The 17,230-nt window shown below is 42.2% G+C and overlaps 1 protein-coding gene across 2 annotated transcripts; it reads right to left on the reverse strand.

Moving 5' to 3' along the window:
* Nucleotides 1-2,483: 2,483 nt before the first annotated feature.
* Nucleotides 2,484-16,043, reverse strand: cog7 (component of oligomeric golgi complex 7). 2 transcript variants are annotated; one of them, XM_084077930.1, is made up of 18 exons: nucleotides 15,728-16,043; nucleotides 14,996-15,178; nucleotides 14,253-14,401; nucleotides 13,460-13,576; nucleotides 12,865-13,033; nucleotides 12,175-12,257; nucleotides 11,932-12,054; nucleotides 10,696-10,894; nucleotides 9,606-9,733; nucleotides 9,090-9,244; nucleotides 7,739-7,855; nucleotides 7,188-7,253; nucleotides 6,816-7,002; nucleotides 5,656-5,796; nucleotides 5,403-5,486; nucleotides 4,332-4,446; nucleotides 3,838-3,981; nucleotides 2,484-2,685 (listed from the first exon to the last, which is right to left on the reverse strand). In XM_084077930.1, the coding sequence occupies exons 2-18, from the start codon at nucleotides 15,165-15,167 to the stop codon at nucleotides 2,519-2,521; spliced, it is 2,316 nt and encodes a 771-aa protein (XP_083934056.1). In that variant the 5' UTR covers nucleotides 15,168-15,178; nucleotides 15,728-16,043; the 3' UTR covers nucleotides 2,484-2,518. The 2 variants fall into 2 exon arrangements, with proteins under 2 accessions (XP_083934056.1, XP_083934055.1); XM_084077929.1 differs by having other exon boundaries at nucleotides 15,718-16,043.
* Nucleotides 16,044-17,230: the final 1,187 nt, after the last annotated feature.

A 17,230-nucleotide genomic window follows, 5' to 3' on the forward strand; every position in this document is an offset into this window, starting at 1 on the left:
ATAATAGACCAGCCTAAGCCCGTCCGCTCCTTATTGGATCTGGCTTTAAAAAGTACTCATCGGTTTGCGGATAAAGATGTAATGTTTTGGTATCTCCATAAAGCAAAGTTTTTAACAGCTGTCCCATCGTCCCGTCATCAGGGCTTGTTATTTCCCCCTCTCTCCAGCCTCCTCCAGTGTTGATTCATCGCAACAAGGCCGCTCCTCTCCCCCTGGTCTCCATCATCTGTAGTCACACAGATACTGCAGCCAGGCACTGGGCAGGGCGGTGACGGCTGACGTCACAGCCAAACACTGGTCCATGTTTTTGAGCAGAGCAGGTATCAGCAGCATGTGATGCTGTGCTGGAGCCATTCTCCTCCTCCATCCGAGGGATGGCTTTCCCCTCTTCACAATAGGCCATTGGGTTTCAATCTTTTTTCATGCCAAGGACCCCCTAAATTGATATACATTTGGCCTGCGGACCCCCCATCTGAAAATGTTTTATGCCGGGGGGGACCCCCAAAAGCAAAGATTTGAGTTAGAAATGTTCGCTTTAAAAAAAATATTATATTCCAAATATGCACACATTTTCAAGATTTTTCAAAAATAGCAGATCTACAAGCTCATAGCACTATGAGCTTGTAGATCTGCTATTTCTAAATATATATATATGCGATATGCAGGCTTTAGTTATCATCATGACTGTCTCATGCAACCATAGATCCCCTTGCGGCCAGATATTTTCGAGTGCTTGATGTAGCTTTAATTACTTAAACCCCATATGGGTAACCGGAGTCCCCCAGGACTCAATACTTGTGTATTTTCTGTTATTGTGGGGAAAGCTTTCGCTGAAAATAGCAGATCGACAAGCTCACAATGCGATCTGCTATTTTCAGCAAAAGCTTTCCTCACAATACCGATGCTGGGGTTTAAGTGGTTAAGAGGAAAAGAAAGCATTTTTATTTTTGCATACATTCTCCTGCCAGTTCAAAAGAGTGATATGCAAGCTTATAGTTATCATAATGACTGTCACATGCAACTCGATCCCCTTTTGCGTCAGATATGTTTGAGTGCTTGATGTAGCTTTAAAATAATGTTTTGTCTTTTCCAAACGTTCGCCAATTTATTTTTATTATTATATTATCATAATAGTATAATACAAATACATTGGAGTTTGATACCAAATCAAGGGGAAATCAAGGAAAAATGGCAATCAAGGAGTGCTCAGGGAGATGCGGTTGAAATCGAGGAAACTCTTGCAGAATCAAGGAGGGTTGGCACTTGGCAGCTCTGCTTATTATGCATTAAGCACCTCACGTTCATCCGTGCTGAGTGGAAATCTACAAATCCAAATCATGAAAAACATCACCCAGGTGTTTTGGAGACAAACAGGTTTATTACGTTTATTATGATTATAGCAAATGAATCCAACCATTAATTTCTTCTAGTAAATAAACAGCAGAATAATAGAAAATAAGACAAATGGCACAGAATTATGTATAGCATCTCTTTCACTTACAAGTCTTATAGGTTAACACATGGAAGCATTACCAAATGGAGTCATTATATCAAGTTAACCTTAAACAACAACAACACAGAGAAAGACATCTGACAATTCATAACAAGTCTATCACCTTTATGCCTAAACATTTTTTCTAAATGAGTTGATGAATATATAACACAACAACCCAAACACCATTTGGAAATGTAGTGTTAATTTAAGCCTTCGGTCCATTTCTATACTCTTAAGAGTTAAATTAAACAGTGAAGATTTTACTGTGCATTTGAAGAGAACAGTATCCAATCCAAAGAAAATGATAGACAAACCCCATTCATGATGCCTGAATTACTTAAAATGGAGACATGGAATGAAGATTTGAAATCTTACTACACATTTCCAGACTTTTTCTTTAATTGTCTTTAAGCACGAGTGACATCTCAGGTTTTAAATGATGCATTCAAGACATGTTCTCCTTTGTCAATGGACATCCAGGCATTGTCAACAGTGGAAGTCTTCATTCATTCATTCTAGCATTACCACAAGGCTTATACGTTTTCATGGCATGAACACCAAAATACAAATACAGTACTTTGATCTCATCCCAGAAACATTAAAGGGATAGTTCACCCCCAAAAATACTTTTTTTCTCTAACGATTAATCACCCCACAGAGACTTGAATTCATGGATATGGTTTTGTCGCATTCCTAAGTCAATAATTTGATGACCGGCAGCGGTTCCGGTAGGACCGCTTCGCTGAGCTACCGGTCCGCTGGTCATCAAATTATTGGCTTAGGAATGTGTAAAAAAAAGAAAAATATCCATGAGTTCAAGTCTCCATGGGGCGACTAATCTATAGAAAAAAAATGTTTTTGGGTGAACTATCCATTTAACCCGAGCTAACTGGAAAGGCTCTTCCCAGTCAAATCTGAGACCCGTCAAACCGTTGCACCCCCATGGTGGTGACCCCCCCCCCCCCCCATCATGGACCTCTGTCCACCCCGTGTTCCCCATCACCTATAATGAGCCTGTCCCCGTCAGTGGTCGAGGCCCCTGAGGGCGGCGATGCTGGAGGCCAGGCGACGGGGCAGCAGCTTGGCCGTCTGCCTGTAGTCCTCTGGCTTGGCTCTCAGCAGGGAGAGGATGTGCTGCAGGGAGCGAGACGGCTGCAGGCCCAGCGCGTCCATCACGTTGCTCAGGTAGTCTGTGGAGAGCAGCGAGAGCGGTTGCAGCAAGTGGTTCTCAAACGTTTTCATGTCAAGGACCACCCAAAATGATATGTATTTGGCCGTGGACCCCCGATATCAAAATATTTTTGTTACAGGAACCCCCCCCAGAAGCAAAGATTTGAGTTCCAAATGTTCGCTTTAAAAAATATTATATTCAAAGATTTGCACAAATATTCACGATTTTTCAAAAATAGCGGCTATACAAGCTCATATGACTTATGGACTACTTCATATGAATCGTCTATACATTAGGAACTGTTATTACTGAACATTATCGTTTCCTAGGATTGTTAATAACAAATAACAAACAACTCCGAACACAACTCTGAATGCCACTATATCTTAGATGGAACACTTGGCGGTGTCCTGTTTTGGTGTATTTTTCCAGCAGTGTGTCACTCACAACTAATCTCTCAAGAACAGATTCTGCACTGCGTGAGAGAATCTGTCCTGAAGCTTCGTCCTAACGTGTACACATTGTGTGGGAGTGGGCGTGCCTTCAGATCAGGAAGCAGGCCGTGCTTTACCCAATCAAATGTAGTGGGCGGGATTCACGTGTCCGTCGATCTTTCCCTACTGGAAACTACCGGAAACTAATTTAACAATAGCGTCCGCGGAGCAGACAAAACCACGGAAAGATATTCACATTTGAACTTACTCTTTCATCATAGAAACAAGTGGGCTTATAACCAAAACGATCCATGTTCTCTGGGAGAAGTGGTGTTAGTGTTCCGTGTAGAAATATTGTTAGTGGGAATGAAATCATAGTCGCACCACCCGGAAGTGGAGCGCTGAAGGCAGACTTAAACCCTGTTTCCGTGCGCACAGGTCCCACATTAGCGTTGGCCCAGAGTCAACTGAGGAGGGACGAACAGAGGTCGCTGTTTTTCCTTTTTCATTTGAATCTGGGTTCCGAGATTGCTCGCAACAGGAGCAAAGACTTATAAAGTCTTATACAACAAAAATAAATCCACAATGAAGAGACGTTATTACCTCATAACCACTCATAAATGCCTCAATGTGGATCTATAAGTACAGGTGCTGCTGATCCGCATGGTGGTGACCTGGTGAAATGGGTCAGTAAATGTCATGTCTGATGTCTGCAGTGAGAGACGGGGTCCGGTTACCTATATCGGTGGCCAGCTGTTTGGTGGAGTGTGAGCTGAGCTCGGGGATGAGCAGGATGGCATCGCAGTACGTCTGCATGGTCGCCCGCGCGATGGAGCCCAGCCAATAATCAGCTGTGTTGTCCAGCTCTGGAAGGTCGTCACCTGAGAGGGCAGGAGGACAGCGGTGATGTCAAACCGTGGCGTCAAAGCGTGACACAGCCAGGCCGGGAGGATGTACTGTACCCGGGGCACCAAGTGTCACCAATGTGAGGATGTAAACAAGGACTGATGCGGAAGGCAAAAACAAGAGGGAGGGAGAGAGAGAAATGTGGAAGTAAGAAGCAAACGGTAGAGTAAACAAAGTAAACCCTAGGGAAAAAAGAAAGCACGCTGACCAAAAAAAAAGAGACTGTAATTAACAGAAGGAATCTATTTGGCTAGAAGCCCCAGACGGCAGCATGCGAGGAGAGCAGACGGACTGAGAGGAGAGTCGGGGGCTGACAGCTCGTCACCTTGTTCAGGAGGGAAGGGCAGTTTTCCAGCATGCAGGGCCAACTCCAGCGCCGGGTCCTCTTGAGTCACAAAGGGCTCCAAGTGGAGCGGCAGAGACATTATGTACTGTCCTATCTGAGGAGGAGAAGACAGAGACACATACTGTAGGTAGCTCGATACATCCGCTTGTCTGGGAGCTACGGTATCACGTTCATTCTACTCATATGACAGCCATCAACAAACCTTTCGACTTCATCTTATGTGATAAGTGTTTTTGCTCGCAATCCCCTCTGGTAGATAATGTTTTTTCGTAAACAAATCAGTTTACTTGTGAAGATTTCTTGTAAGAGCTATTTACAACTTGACATTCACATTGAAAATGTGAATGTATTGATCCAACTTCTATCTATAAATTCCACAGTGTGATTGTGTGTCTCTCTTTTGCATATCCTAACCAATCATCTTCAACTTGGCAAATGTATTGCTGAAGCCCCAAGGAAGTTCATTGTCATATTTCAACTTGGTCAGATCAGGGGTTCCCCGGAACCAGAGACCACCACAATTAAATGCAACGTCAGTGCAAAGTTGAAAAAACGTGCAAATTTGTCACCTGGGAATGACAGACGTCGCCCGTAAATTACGTGAAATGGCGGAAATGATGCAACACAGATGATGCAAAAACGTGTGGTGCTCCAAAATTAGCATGCGGGTACGGGTCTGCACTAGTCTATCCACCTATAAATGGACAGAATCTCTGTGACTGGGTGTGTGACTGTCCTTCGCATATCTTGAAACCCATTCAACCGACGACTTCACCCTTGGCGGATGTATGGCTGTGTTCTTGAGAACATGGCAAGCAGCCATGGCACGGTACTCGACAACACTGCAAGCAGCACTTATGGGGGCCAAGCAATCAGCTGACTCCGAACGCACAAAATGAAAACTTGTGTTTTTGACTGCTGGGTAAATTTGTTTGTCTGTTTGGGTTAAGATCATTTGTGATGGACTTATCATTTAGTCATTTTATGGCCTAAAATAATTGAATAGATGAATTAAATAATTAATAAATGAATTGAATAAATAGTACTTACATTTGTGATGTACTCCTGTGGTGACAGGCTGAAGGTAGGCAGGTCTTCAGTGTAGCCCTCCCCAAAACCACCTGCCTCTTGATTCTGGCACATGGTCAAAACAACACAAGATGAGATTAGACACTACACTCAAATAAAAGTGCGGAGACGGAAACACACACGCGCGCGCACGCACGCTCTCGTCTATGTACTCAAATCTCGTTGGAAAACGCTTCAAAGTCATATAGCCTGGAAACTTGACACAAGCTCTCACCTCCATCTTTGAGACAAGGCAGAGCTGGTGTTTGATCTGAAGGAAGACAGAGTCAAAGGCCAGCTGGTTGGCCTGTTGGTTGAGTCTGGTCAGGGCCGCCCTGGGCTCAGCCAGCAGGCTGGAGTTACCTGTACCCTTCTCCTAAGGAAACAAAGCAAGTCAGCAGTTCATATGGCTCTCTCTTTACTCCCTCCAGTGGTGGAAAAATTACTCCCAGGATTTTACATAGATAAAAAGTAGCGATACCACAATATAGAAATACAGTTTGTACAAAATACACACAGTCACAGTGTTATGATATCACAGAATACACTGATATCATTACAGTGTCAGTAGCTATGCTATGTTGTTACTGAACCCATATGATATTTCTTTCAAATTGGACCCAAATGATGGTGGCAGAGAGGTGACAAGGAAATGCTTATCGACAGATGGATGAAAGGCATACATAATACAACCTGTCCTTGATGGGTGTATAAAAACAGGTGTATCCATCCTGTCTTATGCCTGTCTCATGGCAGATCATACCAGTGTCAGTCTACCTTATGTGGATTATGCGGTCGACACGCACTGACATTTTGCACCTTAATCCCATGTACAACGCACTGACTTTTGTCTTTTTATTGTTTTGTTTTTCTAGCACCATAACTAACGTCCATAAGTATATCATACACAGTATACGTCTGCAGCTATATGCTCACACACCTTTATATCTTATCTCAGATACTTGTGTAAATATATAGATAACTTTTCTTTTCTCCCTTTTGTTTGATCTCCCTTCCCACTTGTGCCCCCCCCCCCCCCCCCCCGTCTTCCCCTTCTTTTTTCTATGGAAATAACGATACGATGGGAACTATGCACGAAAACGAATTTCACCCACTTTTTTACTTCTGAAAAACCTGTGATGTGACAATAAAGCTGATTCTGATTCTTAAATATTTTGAAAGCTAAGGCGCTCAGATGACTCACAACTGTAACCATTAACGTCATTAACTATCATGCCAGGCAGCAATCATCTGCTGTGTACTGTATGTGTCAATTTGTATTATGTTGTTTTGGAAGAATACTTATAATATTGTGGGTGGCTCCATTAATTGCATTATGTTGTTTTGGATGAATACTTTATTATTCACATACACATATTATTGTTGACTCCATACCTTTAAGGAGTAGAGCACCTCCATCAAGCTGTTGTATTCAGCCATGTTGCCCCTCTGAAGGTAGTTGTACTCCTGCCAAGGGTTCTTAATGGCATTCTTCCGCTCTGTGGAGCTGGCTTCCTGGATTCCAGCCAGGCTCCGCGGGCTGTATGAATCCGATAGGTATTTGCCTGCTGTTCCCAAGATCCTATGGGAAGGAATGTTGAATTATATTTGGGGGGTAAATATAGTCATTTCAATCTGAGAATGTGCTTCGGTGACATTAGTTAGGTTTGTATCGGTTTCAGAGATGTCAACTTGTTTGTAAAGGATAAATGATATTCCATCTGACGCCTGACATAGATATAATGAGGGTGGAATCATTTCTCGTACTTGTTTGACAGCTGCTGCTCAAAGGCTCCACACTGTCTCAGTAACTCTCCACAAGTGGCGATGATCCTGTCGAGGACAATGTGAAACATTTACTGCATGTTACTTAGACATCTTCAACAGAGACACTATCAGAGAAACAGCTGTTATTTAGCTTAGTTATCTAACGTTTGAAACCCACAGGGGTGCGCAAGACAAGCGCACGGACACCGCTTTTTTGGGGGGTGGGTTTCAAGCGTAAGTTGATAAGCCTGAAAAAAAATCCACAAGATGTTTTATTTATACCATTTAGATCCTGAGAACGATTCTAAAAACACCTTCTAAATCCCGACCTAAGTTTTCTGAAAAACTTCAAATATTTGCTATATACTGTACTGTACATAGCAACAAGAACCCCAAAAGGTGTTCCCGTCCTGAAAGGTATAGTTACAAATAGGGGTTCCCGCCCAAAATGGGTAATTACTATTAGCTGACAGAATGGTGACATGGGTTTTCACATGGGTCTACGAGCAAAAACAGAATCCTGAAACCATCTCGACCTCTCCTACGCCCACCTGACAGAGTTCTGGAAAGCCGTCCAGTCCTCCTGGAAAACGGAGGAATTTGGGGTTTCTTCCAGTTTACACTTTTTCCTGATGGACCCCAGCGTTGTAGAGAAGTCTGACACATACCTGGAAACACGGCAAGCACAAACTCTCTCAGACTGGATGCAAGTCAAAAAGCCACTATACCAAAGCTGTGACATGATGCAGCACAGTAATTATCTTAAAACTGCCTTCATTCTGATTTTACCCATTATAACTGGGAAAGCATCTGTGTCACTTTTGATTTTTGCATTGGCTATTCAAAAATAGCAGATACGCAAGCTCACAGCATCTGCTATTTTTGAAAAATCTTGAAAGTATTTGAAAAATGTTTAATAACTTTGAATTACGAAAACGTTTGAGAACTACTGATTTACAAGGCAGTGGTAGCGTCGGCAAAGCAAAGCAAAGTAAAGCAAAGTTTGTTGTTTACCCAGGGTGTCGGACTAAGTACGAAACTTGTTTCCAGCCGGACCCTGCATGGAAGCCTTGCTCAAGGGCTATTCAGCGGTGATTCATGATCGATGTGATGAATTGGGGAATCGAACTAGGGACCTTCCGGTATCAAGGCCGCCCCTCTAACCACTAGGCCACCGCTGCCACCGCAGCCTCAGGTCTTAATGGGTTAATTGGGTGAGTTCCATTGTAAAATACCCAATAAACACACACCTTGACCGCATGCATCAGTATCACTGCGCTAATGCCTTGTTTACAATCTTCACTGTAACATTCCATGGATGCATTACCGGTCGCAATTTAGTTTGTCCTATGGCAATGTGAGAGGAGAGCTCCTTTGTGTCCGGTGTATGTGTAAGGTTTTATAACAATTGCATTACTTTATGTTATATCACTTTAAAACAAGCCAGATACTGTGCCTGTACCTTCCATGTATCTGCACAGGAACGTCCTTGTTTGTCAAGGCTGTCGCAGGTACTATTTTCTGTCTGTTTAGTTGTTATAAGTCTATGATTTTCATGTTGCCATATTTGGTAACCATTTTAGAACAGCAATAAGCTACTGTGATTTCAGAAATGTTAAGGTCATAACTACTCCACTCCGCATTGTGCTTCACTAAGACTCTGTTCTAAAATCCACTGTAAACCCTGGCCTCTTGTGGCTTATTGCTTTATAATATAATAATAATAACTCCAGTCAATAAATACAATTTGGAATGAAACCCCTTGTTCTGATCATCTTCCTCTGGGCTGATCACAAAGCAGAGAGGATAAAGAACGTTCCACAGCAGCTTCTTGTCAGGACACAATTATCCAACTACACTTAAGAGCATGACCCATGACCGTGAATGAAGCATTCTGTTTACTTTGTGAAGAGGGCTTTGAGAGCCTTAAGGAGGCCACACACGGCCAGTCCATCAGTCAGCTTGACACAGCGTTCCACAGCAGCGCTCGCCAGGCCAAACAATTTGCCTACTGAGTGGCTCAACTCCTCTACGCAATCTATCACTTCCCCATGTTCCTGGATGAGACGAGAGAGAGAGAGAGAGAGAGAGAGAGACAAGGTTTTAACAAGACCTATTAGCTTTTAGTTTCCTGTAAACACGCACATTTGTTCTTGTGTGGGTGTGTGTGTGTATACAGTATGCAAACATGCAACACGTGTTTTGACATGTACACACACGCACTTACGTTTGTGTGTGTTTGTGTGTGTGCACGTTTGTCAATGTAATGAATAATTTGTATAACGTAAGAATGCACATACAGCGAGTATGCATTGTGTGTGTGTGTGTGTGTGTGTGTGTGTGTGTGTGTGTGTGTGTGTGTGTGTGTGTGTGTGTGTGTGTGTGTGTGTGTGTGTGTGTGTGTGTGTGGTGTCTAACCAGAGGTACAGCACTGATCTGGATGAGGAGGTGTGCCTCCTCCAGGTCTCCATACTGAAGCTGATAGGGTTTGTAGGGGTCGTACAGAGCATTGACCAGCTCGTTCACCTTCAACAAGTTGTTTTCACCTGGACGCAGTGCGGAAGGATGTGGAATAATTATACTTTACACCAAAGACATTTGGTGTAGAGGGGAAAAATTCAACGCCCTGAAAGCTAAACAGCTAAAGCCATCGGTCATTCTTGTGCCTTCAGTAACCAGCGTTCTGTTCTTCTATTTTACATAACTTACATAAAAAACTGTTTGCTTATGCAAAGCCCCCACAAAAAGAAGACTTTTCTTCCTTTCGAGTTAATATTATTCCTGCAACCTTTCATCCGTTATCCACACTGACACTTTATATACACAACTGTATCTAATAAATAATCATACAGAACAGTATCATGGGTCATGCATGGGTTTGTATTGAATTGTGCCTATTATATGTAGGTCTTGCGCATCGGCATTTACAGGGTTAGCTGCCAATGCTTTTATCTAAAGCAGTGGTTCTCAACTTGTGACATGATCTGGGGCCTAAGGACAAAGTGACAAAAAAACTGTTTTTTTGCCCATGTATGGAGAAAACAGGTACAAAACATGCCCATGTATGGACGAAAGGGGGACAGACTTTTATGGCTGGGGCCTAAGGACAAAGTGACCATGCCCATGTATGGAAAAAACAGGTACAAAGCCTCATGTAAGCCAGACCCCCTGGGTCAGGCAAAGAACTGGTGAAACATTGGCTATTTGTCAAATAATATAAGAAAGAGGCAAAAAATAGCCGATCTACAAGCTCACAACGCCTCGCAAGGAAAGGCATTGTGAGCTTGTAGATCTGCTATTTTCACAATATTTATCTGTGGAACCGAAAATGTAATGCCTTCAACTCCTACATTCCAAGTGCTTATCAGGGTGCGGGGGTCCCCAGTTAAAAGATCATTTTTTGGGGGGGGTCGCTGGCCTGAAAGGGTTGAGAACCACTGATCTAAAGTATCGTCCATGTGGCTATTATTCACACGAGTTGCTTGTGCGTTATGACAAGTGGACAAACCCAGGTGTGGCAGCATGGCGGCCTCCAGGCTGTGTCCGAAGGCGGCGGTGGTGTGGTAGAGCTCCAGCAGCGTGTCGAGGCGCTCCTCCTGGGCGGCGTGCTCCATGGCCGTGCCCAGACACACGGGGATGGAGGGCACCGTGGCCCCCAACGTCTGGATCAGCAGAACGGTCACCACCTCGTACGGATTCTTGAACACCTGACGAGGGGGTTATCGGAGAGCATGTACGCATGAGAAATACTGTTGGTGTGCAGAGACAATAAGCATGCCATACAAGCATGTAATAGAGATGATGAACGGAGCACAGTTATGACACTATTTTTCTTGTTCTCTTTAATTCAATACAGTATGTCTATTATTATCTTGTGCATATAATTGTATTGCTTGTGTATTGCTAGTGTAGGCACAGTATTGCAGTACATGCCACGACAACACATATTGAGTGAGTGACAAATAAATCCTCTTGATTCTTAATTCAGAGACATGTAACGATTAATCATAAATCGATTCAAATCGATTCAAACTTGTGACAATTTAAATCGATTTAACTCATTGAGTGCCATTAACGTGTTTCACGTGTTTTTACCGCTATGGCGCTGGGTGCCATTAACGTGTTTGACGTGTTTTTGAAAAAATAGTAAAAAACCAAACAAGATATCATCATCTGAAGATGTGCAGCTCCATCCACTCCTTGTTTAACTTAGAACTGAAAAAGGCTGTATCTCGCTTCCTAAGCACTTTTTGTTTTCTGTGAAAAAAACTCTGGCACTTTTCAGAATCAATTCTGAAATAATTCTGGCAATCCTGGCACTCAATGAGTTTAATAAAATGAAATTTAAAAAAGTTTTCAGTCATTTGCTACTGTATTGAAAAGAGGATAAGAGAAAACACAGTATTGTAAAAAAAAAAAAAAAAAAAAAAAGATTTGTGTAAAAAGAAAAATATGTATATATATATTTTTGTGTTTGAAAAATCGTGAAAAATCATATCGTGAACCTAGTATCGTGATTCGAATCGCATCGTGAGTTCAGTGAATCGTTACATGCCTATTAATTCACTAGATTTTCCATTTTCTGCATTAGCACTTGAATAATGGTTGGCATGATTGGCTACAAAACACCACCACACCTCTAACACATCTGGATCGTGCTCATCATGGATAGTACTGTACTGGTCGTATTGTAAAGAAAGTCAATGTATTCATGTCATCACCGACACACACAGGCCTGCAGTACCTGACTGCTCCACTGCAGCTGAGAGTGCCAAGTGGAGAGCAGGGTGTCGTAGAACTCAGAGAGCTGCTGGTTCACACTCAGCTCACTCTGGGCGAGGTCCTGCCACAAGCTCACCAACTGACCCTGGACACACACACACACACACACACACACACACATTTAGACTAGGGCTGTCACGATTACAAAATGTAACTTGATGAGTAATTGTCATACGAATTGCATGCATTGGCGTCTCTTCCATACCTTATGACACTTGTAATAGTAGGCAAGGAGCTGAGGCATTCTGTCTATCTCAGTGAAGACTTTAACAAACAGCTTTGCTTGGTCTGCAAGGAAACAGGAAATGTTGTTTAGCCGACATATTCCCCGTCAATTAGAACAGTGATGAACAAAAATGTGAATGTTAAATTTACCATATTCACACAGTGATCATTTTGCTCTCAAGTCAAACTTGGGATGGGAAACACTGAGCATGATGTAAAGAGCAAAATATCCAACCTGCGAATATTACAGCCACTTAACGCACAGAACCCACCAACAAAAGTGTCTTATTGCACACGCGACTGTTCTCGGCAATGATCACAGCCAAACCAAACTATATACAATGTATTTATTTTATTTATCTTATGATTTTTATTGATATTAAAAAAAAAGTGGCACCACAATTCGTATACAGACATTCTAGAGAAAAAAAAACTTTGACCCACCCATGAGAGAAAAATAAAAGACAAAAAAACAAAACATAATTTAAAACAATCCCATAATGTATTATCTTATGAGAATACGGGTGCGTTTTTTTCTGCCCAGAGAGGAATATCGGTCGGTGAGAACGGCAACCGTCATTAACATGGAGTGGAAGAAAAGCAGCATTTGTGCGTCCTGTGGGTTTCATGCGTTAGGGGCACAAAAGCGTGTTCCACTTGTTGTTTTTACCCATAGACATGGAGTTGAAGGTTGATACTATCTGGGGACTGGCCATGGCTTCTAACCGGTTCTTCAGAGCCTCCAAGTGGACACACTTCTCCGAGTAGTCTGGCGTGTCCACCAGCATGGCCAGGCTGTTCTGCATACTGGTCAGCTTCGACGAGATCACCGCAAAGTCCTAGTGCAGGGTGGGAGCAGATTCACTGTTAGCGTTCATAGAACATTGTTATGGTATAGTCACTGGGTGGCAAGTATTTATTACCAATATGGCAGATTGACAAAAATACAGTTAATTGAGCTTGGCTGGTATCCATTTTGCTTACATCATACTTGGTGAATGGGAAACCCCACCCCTTCACACATGTGATGGACGGTAAGAGAAAGATAGCTTCCATGTGAATATGGTACATTTCTGAACTACCCTCTCAACCCTATAGTTAAGGTTCTATTCTAGGCAAATGTATAAAGTCACATGTTTCCTGTGATCACGTCAAGTGATCTCGAAAATAATGCTAAATTATGGAACTACAGACAAAGGTTTAAACCGGTCGCCATAAGTTGGCAATCTCTTCAAGACAATGACATCTTCATTTCCTTTTGTCACCTGAGTTTTGAAGGTCTCCTCGATGTCTGCACTGAGCGTGGTCCATTTGTCGGCCTCCTGCAGTGCCTCGGCGGCCTCCTGCATTCGGGATTTCACCTGATCGATCTCAACCAAGACCTGTTGGATACAAACCACACAAACAGAATAGAATTAAAACCTAAAATTCTATTATGTCTGCCTTGCAAAAATGCCAACTTTTTGCAGTTCTCTGGAGGTCCACGGTGCTGTGATAAGGTCCGCTGCTTACTGTAAGGTTGGGCATTCGTTTTGACCATTGTCATGTGAACTGAAAACAATGGGACCTTACAGAGCTGGGAGGAGTGCAGAGTGTGAAATGTGATGAGTGTTGGGAGATTGCTTATTTGCTTCATCACATGATGTTAATTTAACACTTTTTTTATAAAGGAAGGTAGGCCTGCATAAGGGCACAATAACACAGAGAGTAGTACTGCCTTGGTGCTAGTAAAGCCACGGTGCTGACACACAAGTGGGACAGGATGACACACACAATAGATGGATGGATGGATACCAAGTTAATACGAAGCTAACCTTTCCTATATGGATGTATAACTATATTTCTGTTATTTTTGTACGATAGTCTTCCCTCTAAGTTGCAATGTAACACAGCTCTGTTTACACATTAATTTATTCCCATTTATATTTCATTAGTCTTGATTGTTTTGTTCCACTTTTGCTTTGGCAATGTAAATATGTTTTCTCATGCCAATAAAGCTCATTTGAATAGACAGACAGACAGACAGACAGACAGATAGACAGACAGACAATTACGTACCTGCATGGACTGCACCGTATCCTGCTCAAACTTCCTGATGTCCTCCTTCACTAGGACCATTTGCTCCTTGAGGAAGGACGCCTCCTGTTTCAGAGCCTCCACATCTCGCAGCACCCTGGGCATGTTCTGAAGGGCCTGGTTACTGCTCTCTTCACACAGAGAAATGCATGCGTTCGTTAGTATATCACAGGCAAGAAAAGTAGGTGCCATTCTGTCTTCAGACTCTTCACCTCACATAGCCAGCTTGGATCAAGACTATCATAGATGTATTTGATCGACTCTGACATTTGCATATCATAGATACGAAAGTAAAAGTCTGACTCGATAAAATACATCAACGATAGCCTTGATCCAAGGCTACACCTCACAGATCCTTCTTATCCAAGAAAAATGAGCATATATTTTGCATGTATCTTGGATTGAAAAGGCAAAAACTAAAAACCCCAAAAAGATCAGTGAGGAATTGAGTATAATTTTCCATAATAACATGTAGTCTGTTCTTGCGAGAATTAAATTGGCAGCAGTAATGTATAGGCTGAACAGAGACAGAACAGAGAGAGGTTGACACGTTGGAGACAGCATGAACACCATATACACACACAGGAATACACAGAACACAGGACCACAACGGAAACAAGCCCCTATGGCTTTTTGTGTTATCCTTTATTAGCAATCATTGTAATATCATACCACTGCAGTAGTTGCAAACTGTTAATAAAGTATTCAATCAACACCAAACTTACCCTCGATGGCATTATTGACCTCCTGGATGAAGAGCTGCAGCTTCATGACCAGCGTGGCAGCGTGTGTGTCCGCCTTCCCTGAGCCTGGAGCATCCTTCTGAACCACTCTGAAGGCTCCATTCACCCAGTCCTTCACCTCAAAGTCAGCGTCCAGGAACTTAGAGAAATCCATCCCTGTATAGGCTGCAATATGGTGGAAAGTAAGTAACTCAGTACATTTACTCAAGTGCTGTACTTATAAGTACAATTTTGAGGTATACTTTTACTTTACTGGAGTATTTACAATTTTCTGAATTTACTTCTACTCCACATACATCTCAGAGGCAAATATTGTACCTTTTACTCCACGACAATTATTTACAATTGTTACTTTGCAGATATAAATGATTACATTATAAAACATACCACTTTAGCCCTATTTTATACCATAGGCTATTTGAGAATAGCAGATCTACAAGCTCGGGAGCTTGTAGATCTGCTATTTTCAAACATATTAGTACATCTACTTTAGGTACTTAAAGTATATTCGGATACCAACACTTTTGTACTTTTTACTAAAAAAATATTTCTACATTGCAGCATTGATACATTTACTAAAGCCATTGTGCTTTTATGGGCGATCCAGTTTAGTGGACCTTATATAGTGAACTGTACTTCCATGTACTGTTTCCATGTCTTTCTAAATAAAGTATTTCAATCAATCAAGCAAAACATTTGAGTACTTTGTCCCACCACTGCTGGGTCTGCCTTCACGTCCTTGATCTCCTCCTTCTAGACAGTAGAGTCTGTCTGAAGGCTCTATTAGTCCCAGTCATTAGGTTAGCTCAACACAAGGCTAGTTCTTCCCCAACACAGGCTTGGAGACGAATATGAAGTAGATCGCCCAGGAGAATGAGATGATCATCACCACCAGGTATATTTCTAACAGAGCGACTGCCTCCGCCAGAGTTGCCAGAGTTGCATGCAAGAAGATAAAGAGAATTAAAGAGATTCTTTCAGTTTTTTTTGTTGTTGATGAAATTTCAGTGGCAGCAGTTTTCTGACAGCAAGTTCCTGTTTGTGTGTTGTTGCCAGATTCTGCGAGGGAAATAAGCAACCGGTCCTTAGAAGACAAGCCCAAAAGAAGCAACTGCACATGCACTTTTCGGCTATTTTCAAAAACTCTTGCAATAAAATGTGGATTTGATTTTTTTGTTTTTGTTTTTACATTCTCACAACACACATGCTCCTTGCCACAAAACATTTTCATGAAAAAAAACACTGGTTTAAAAAATAATTTAAAAAAACTATATAATAATAATAATAATAATTACAATTTTTGAAAGCTGAGTGACTACACTTTAGAAACAAACCCAAAAAAAACGTAACCCGCAACTAGCAATTTTTACTAGCAACTTCACAGAAAAAGAAGCCCAAAGTCGCTCATAATAAGCCGACATGGCAACCGTGGTTCCTGTTTGTGCCTTCTATTTACCGTCCTCTGGAAACAAATGCTGCGAAAACACCATGACAGCCATGATGACAGGACGTTGGCTCTGACGAAAATACAAATATATTTTCCTTTGTCATTTCGACAAGCTTGCTGATGTGTGCAAACAACAAAGACTAGCCAGCAACAACAACCGAGAGAATACAATATAAGTGATCTATTTTTTGGAAAGATTGTAGCGTGTCACACATACACATTTCCGTGCAGAAACCAACTGCAATAGAAAAAAAACTGAAGTCTGCTTCCCTCTAGCGGCCACTTTGCAAAGGTTCATGTGATCACTGGCTCTTCCTATGTGACCTAGAACAGTGGTTCTCAAACTTTTTCATGACAAGGACCCCCAAATTGACACTTATTAGCCCGCGGACCCCCATTTCAAAAGATATGCCAGGGACCCCCATAAGAGAAGATTTTTTACGGCTCTAGCAGTGATTCTCAACCATTTTAATTTCAAGGACCCCCCAGTTTGACATGCATTAGGGCTACAGACCCCCATTTAATGGCATTTCTATCACTTGGATCGCAATTTATATTGTAAAATCTATGTCAATTTAACTCTGAGAGTGTACAAATGGAATCTATCATTTAGCTGGGGACCCCCTGGAACTCCCTCAAGGACCCCTGGGGGTCCCCGGACCCCACTTTGAGAACCAATGACGTAGAAGGAAGGCTACATTCACAGGCCCTGAGGCACTGACATCCCTGTTGTTTTGATTTAGAATATCGACTAGTCTTAACCGTGTCTG

This window comes from Gymnoscopelus microlampas (genome assembly GCF_963454915.1).
Source record: "Gymnoscopelus microlampas genome assembly, chromosome: 14".
NCBI classification, from domain to species: Eukaryota; Metazoa; Chordata; class Actinopteri; order Myctophiformes; family Myctophidae; genus Gymnoscopelus; species Gymnoscopelus microlampas.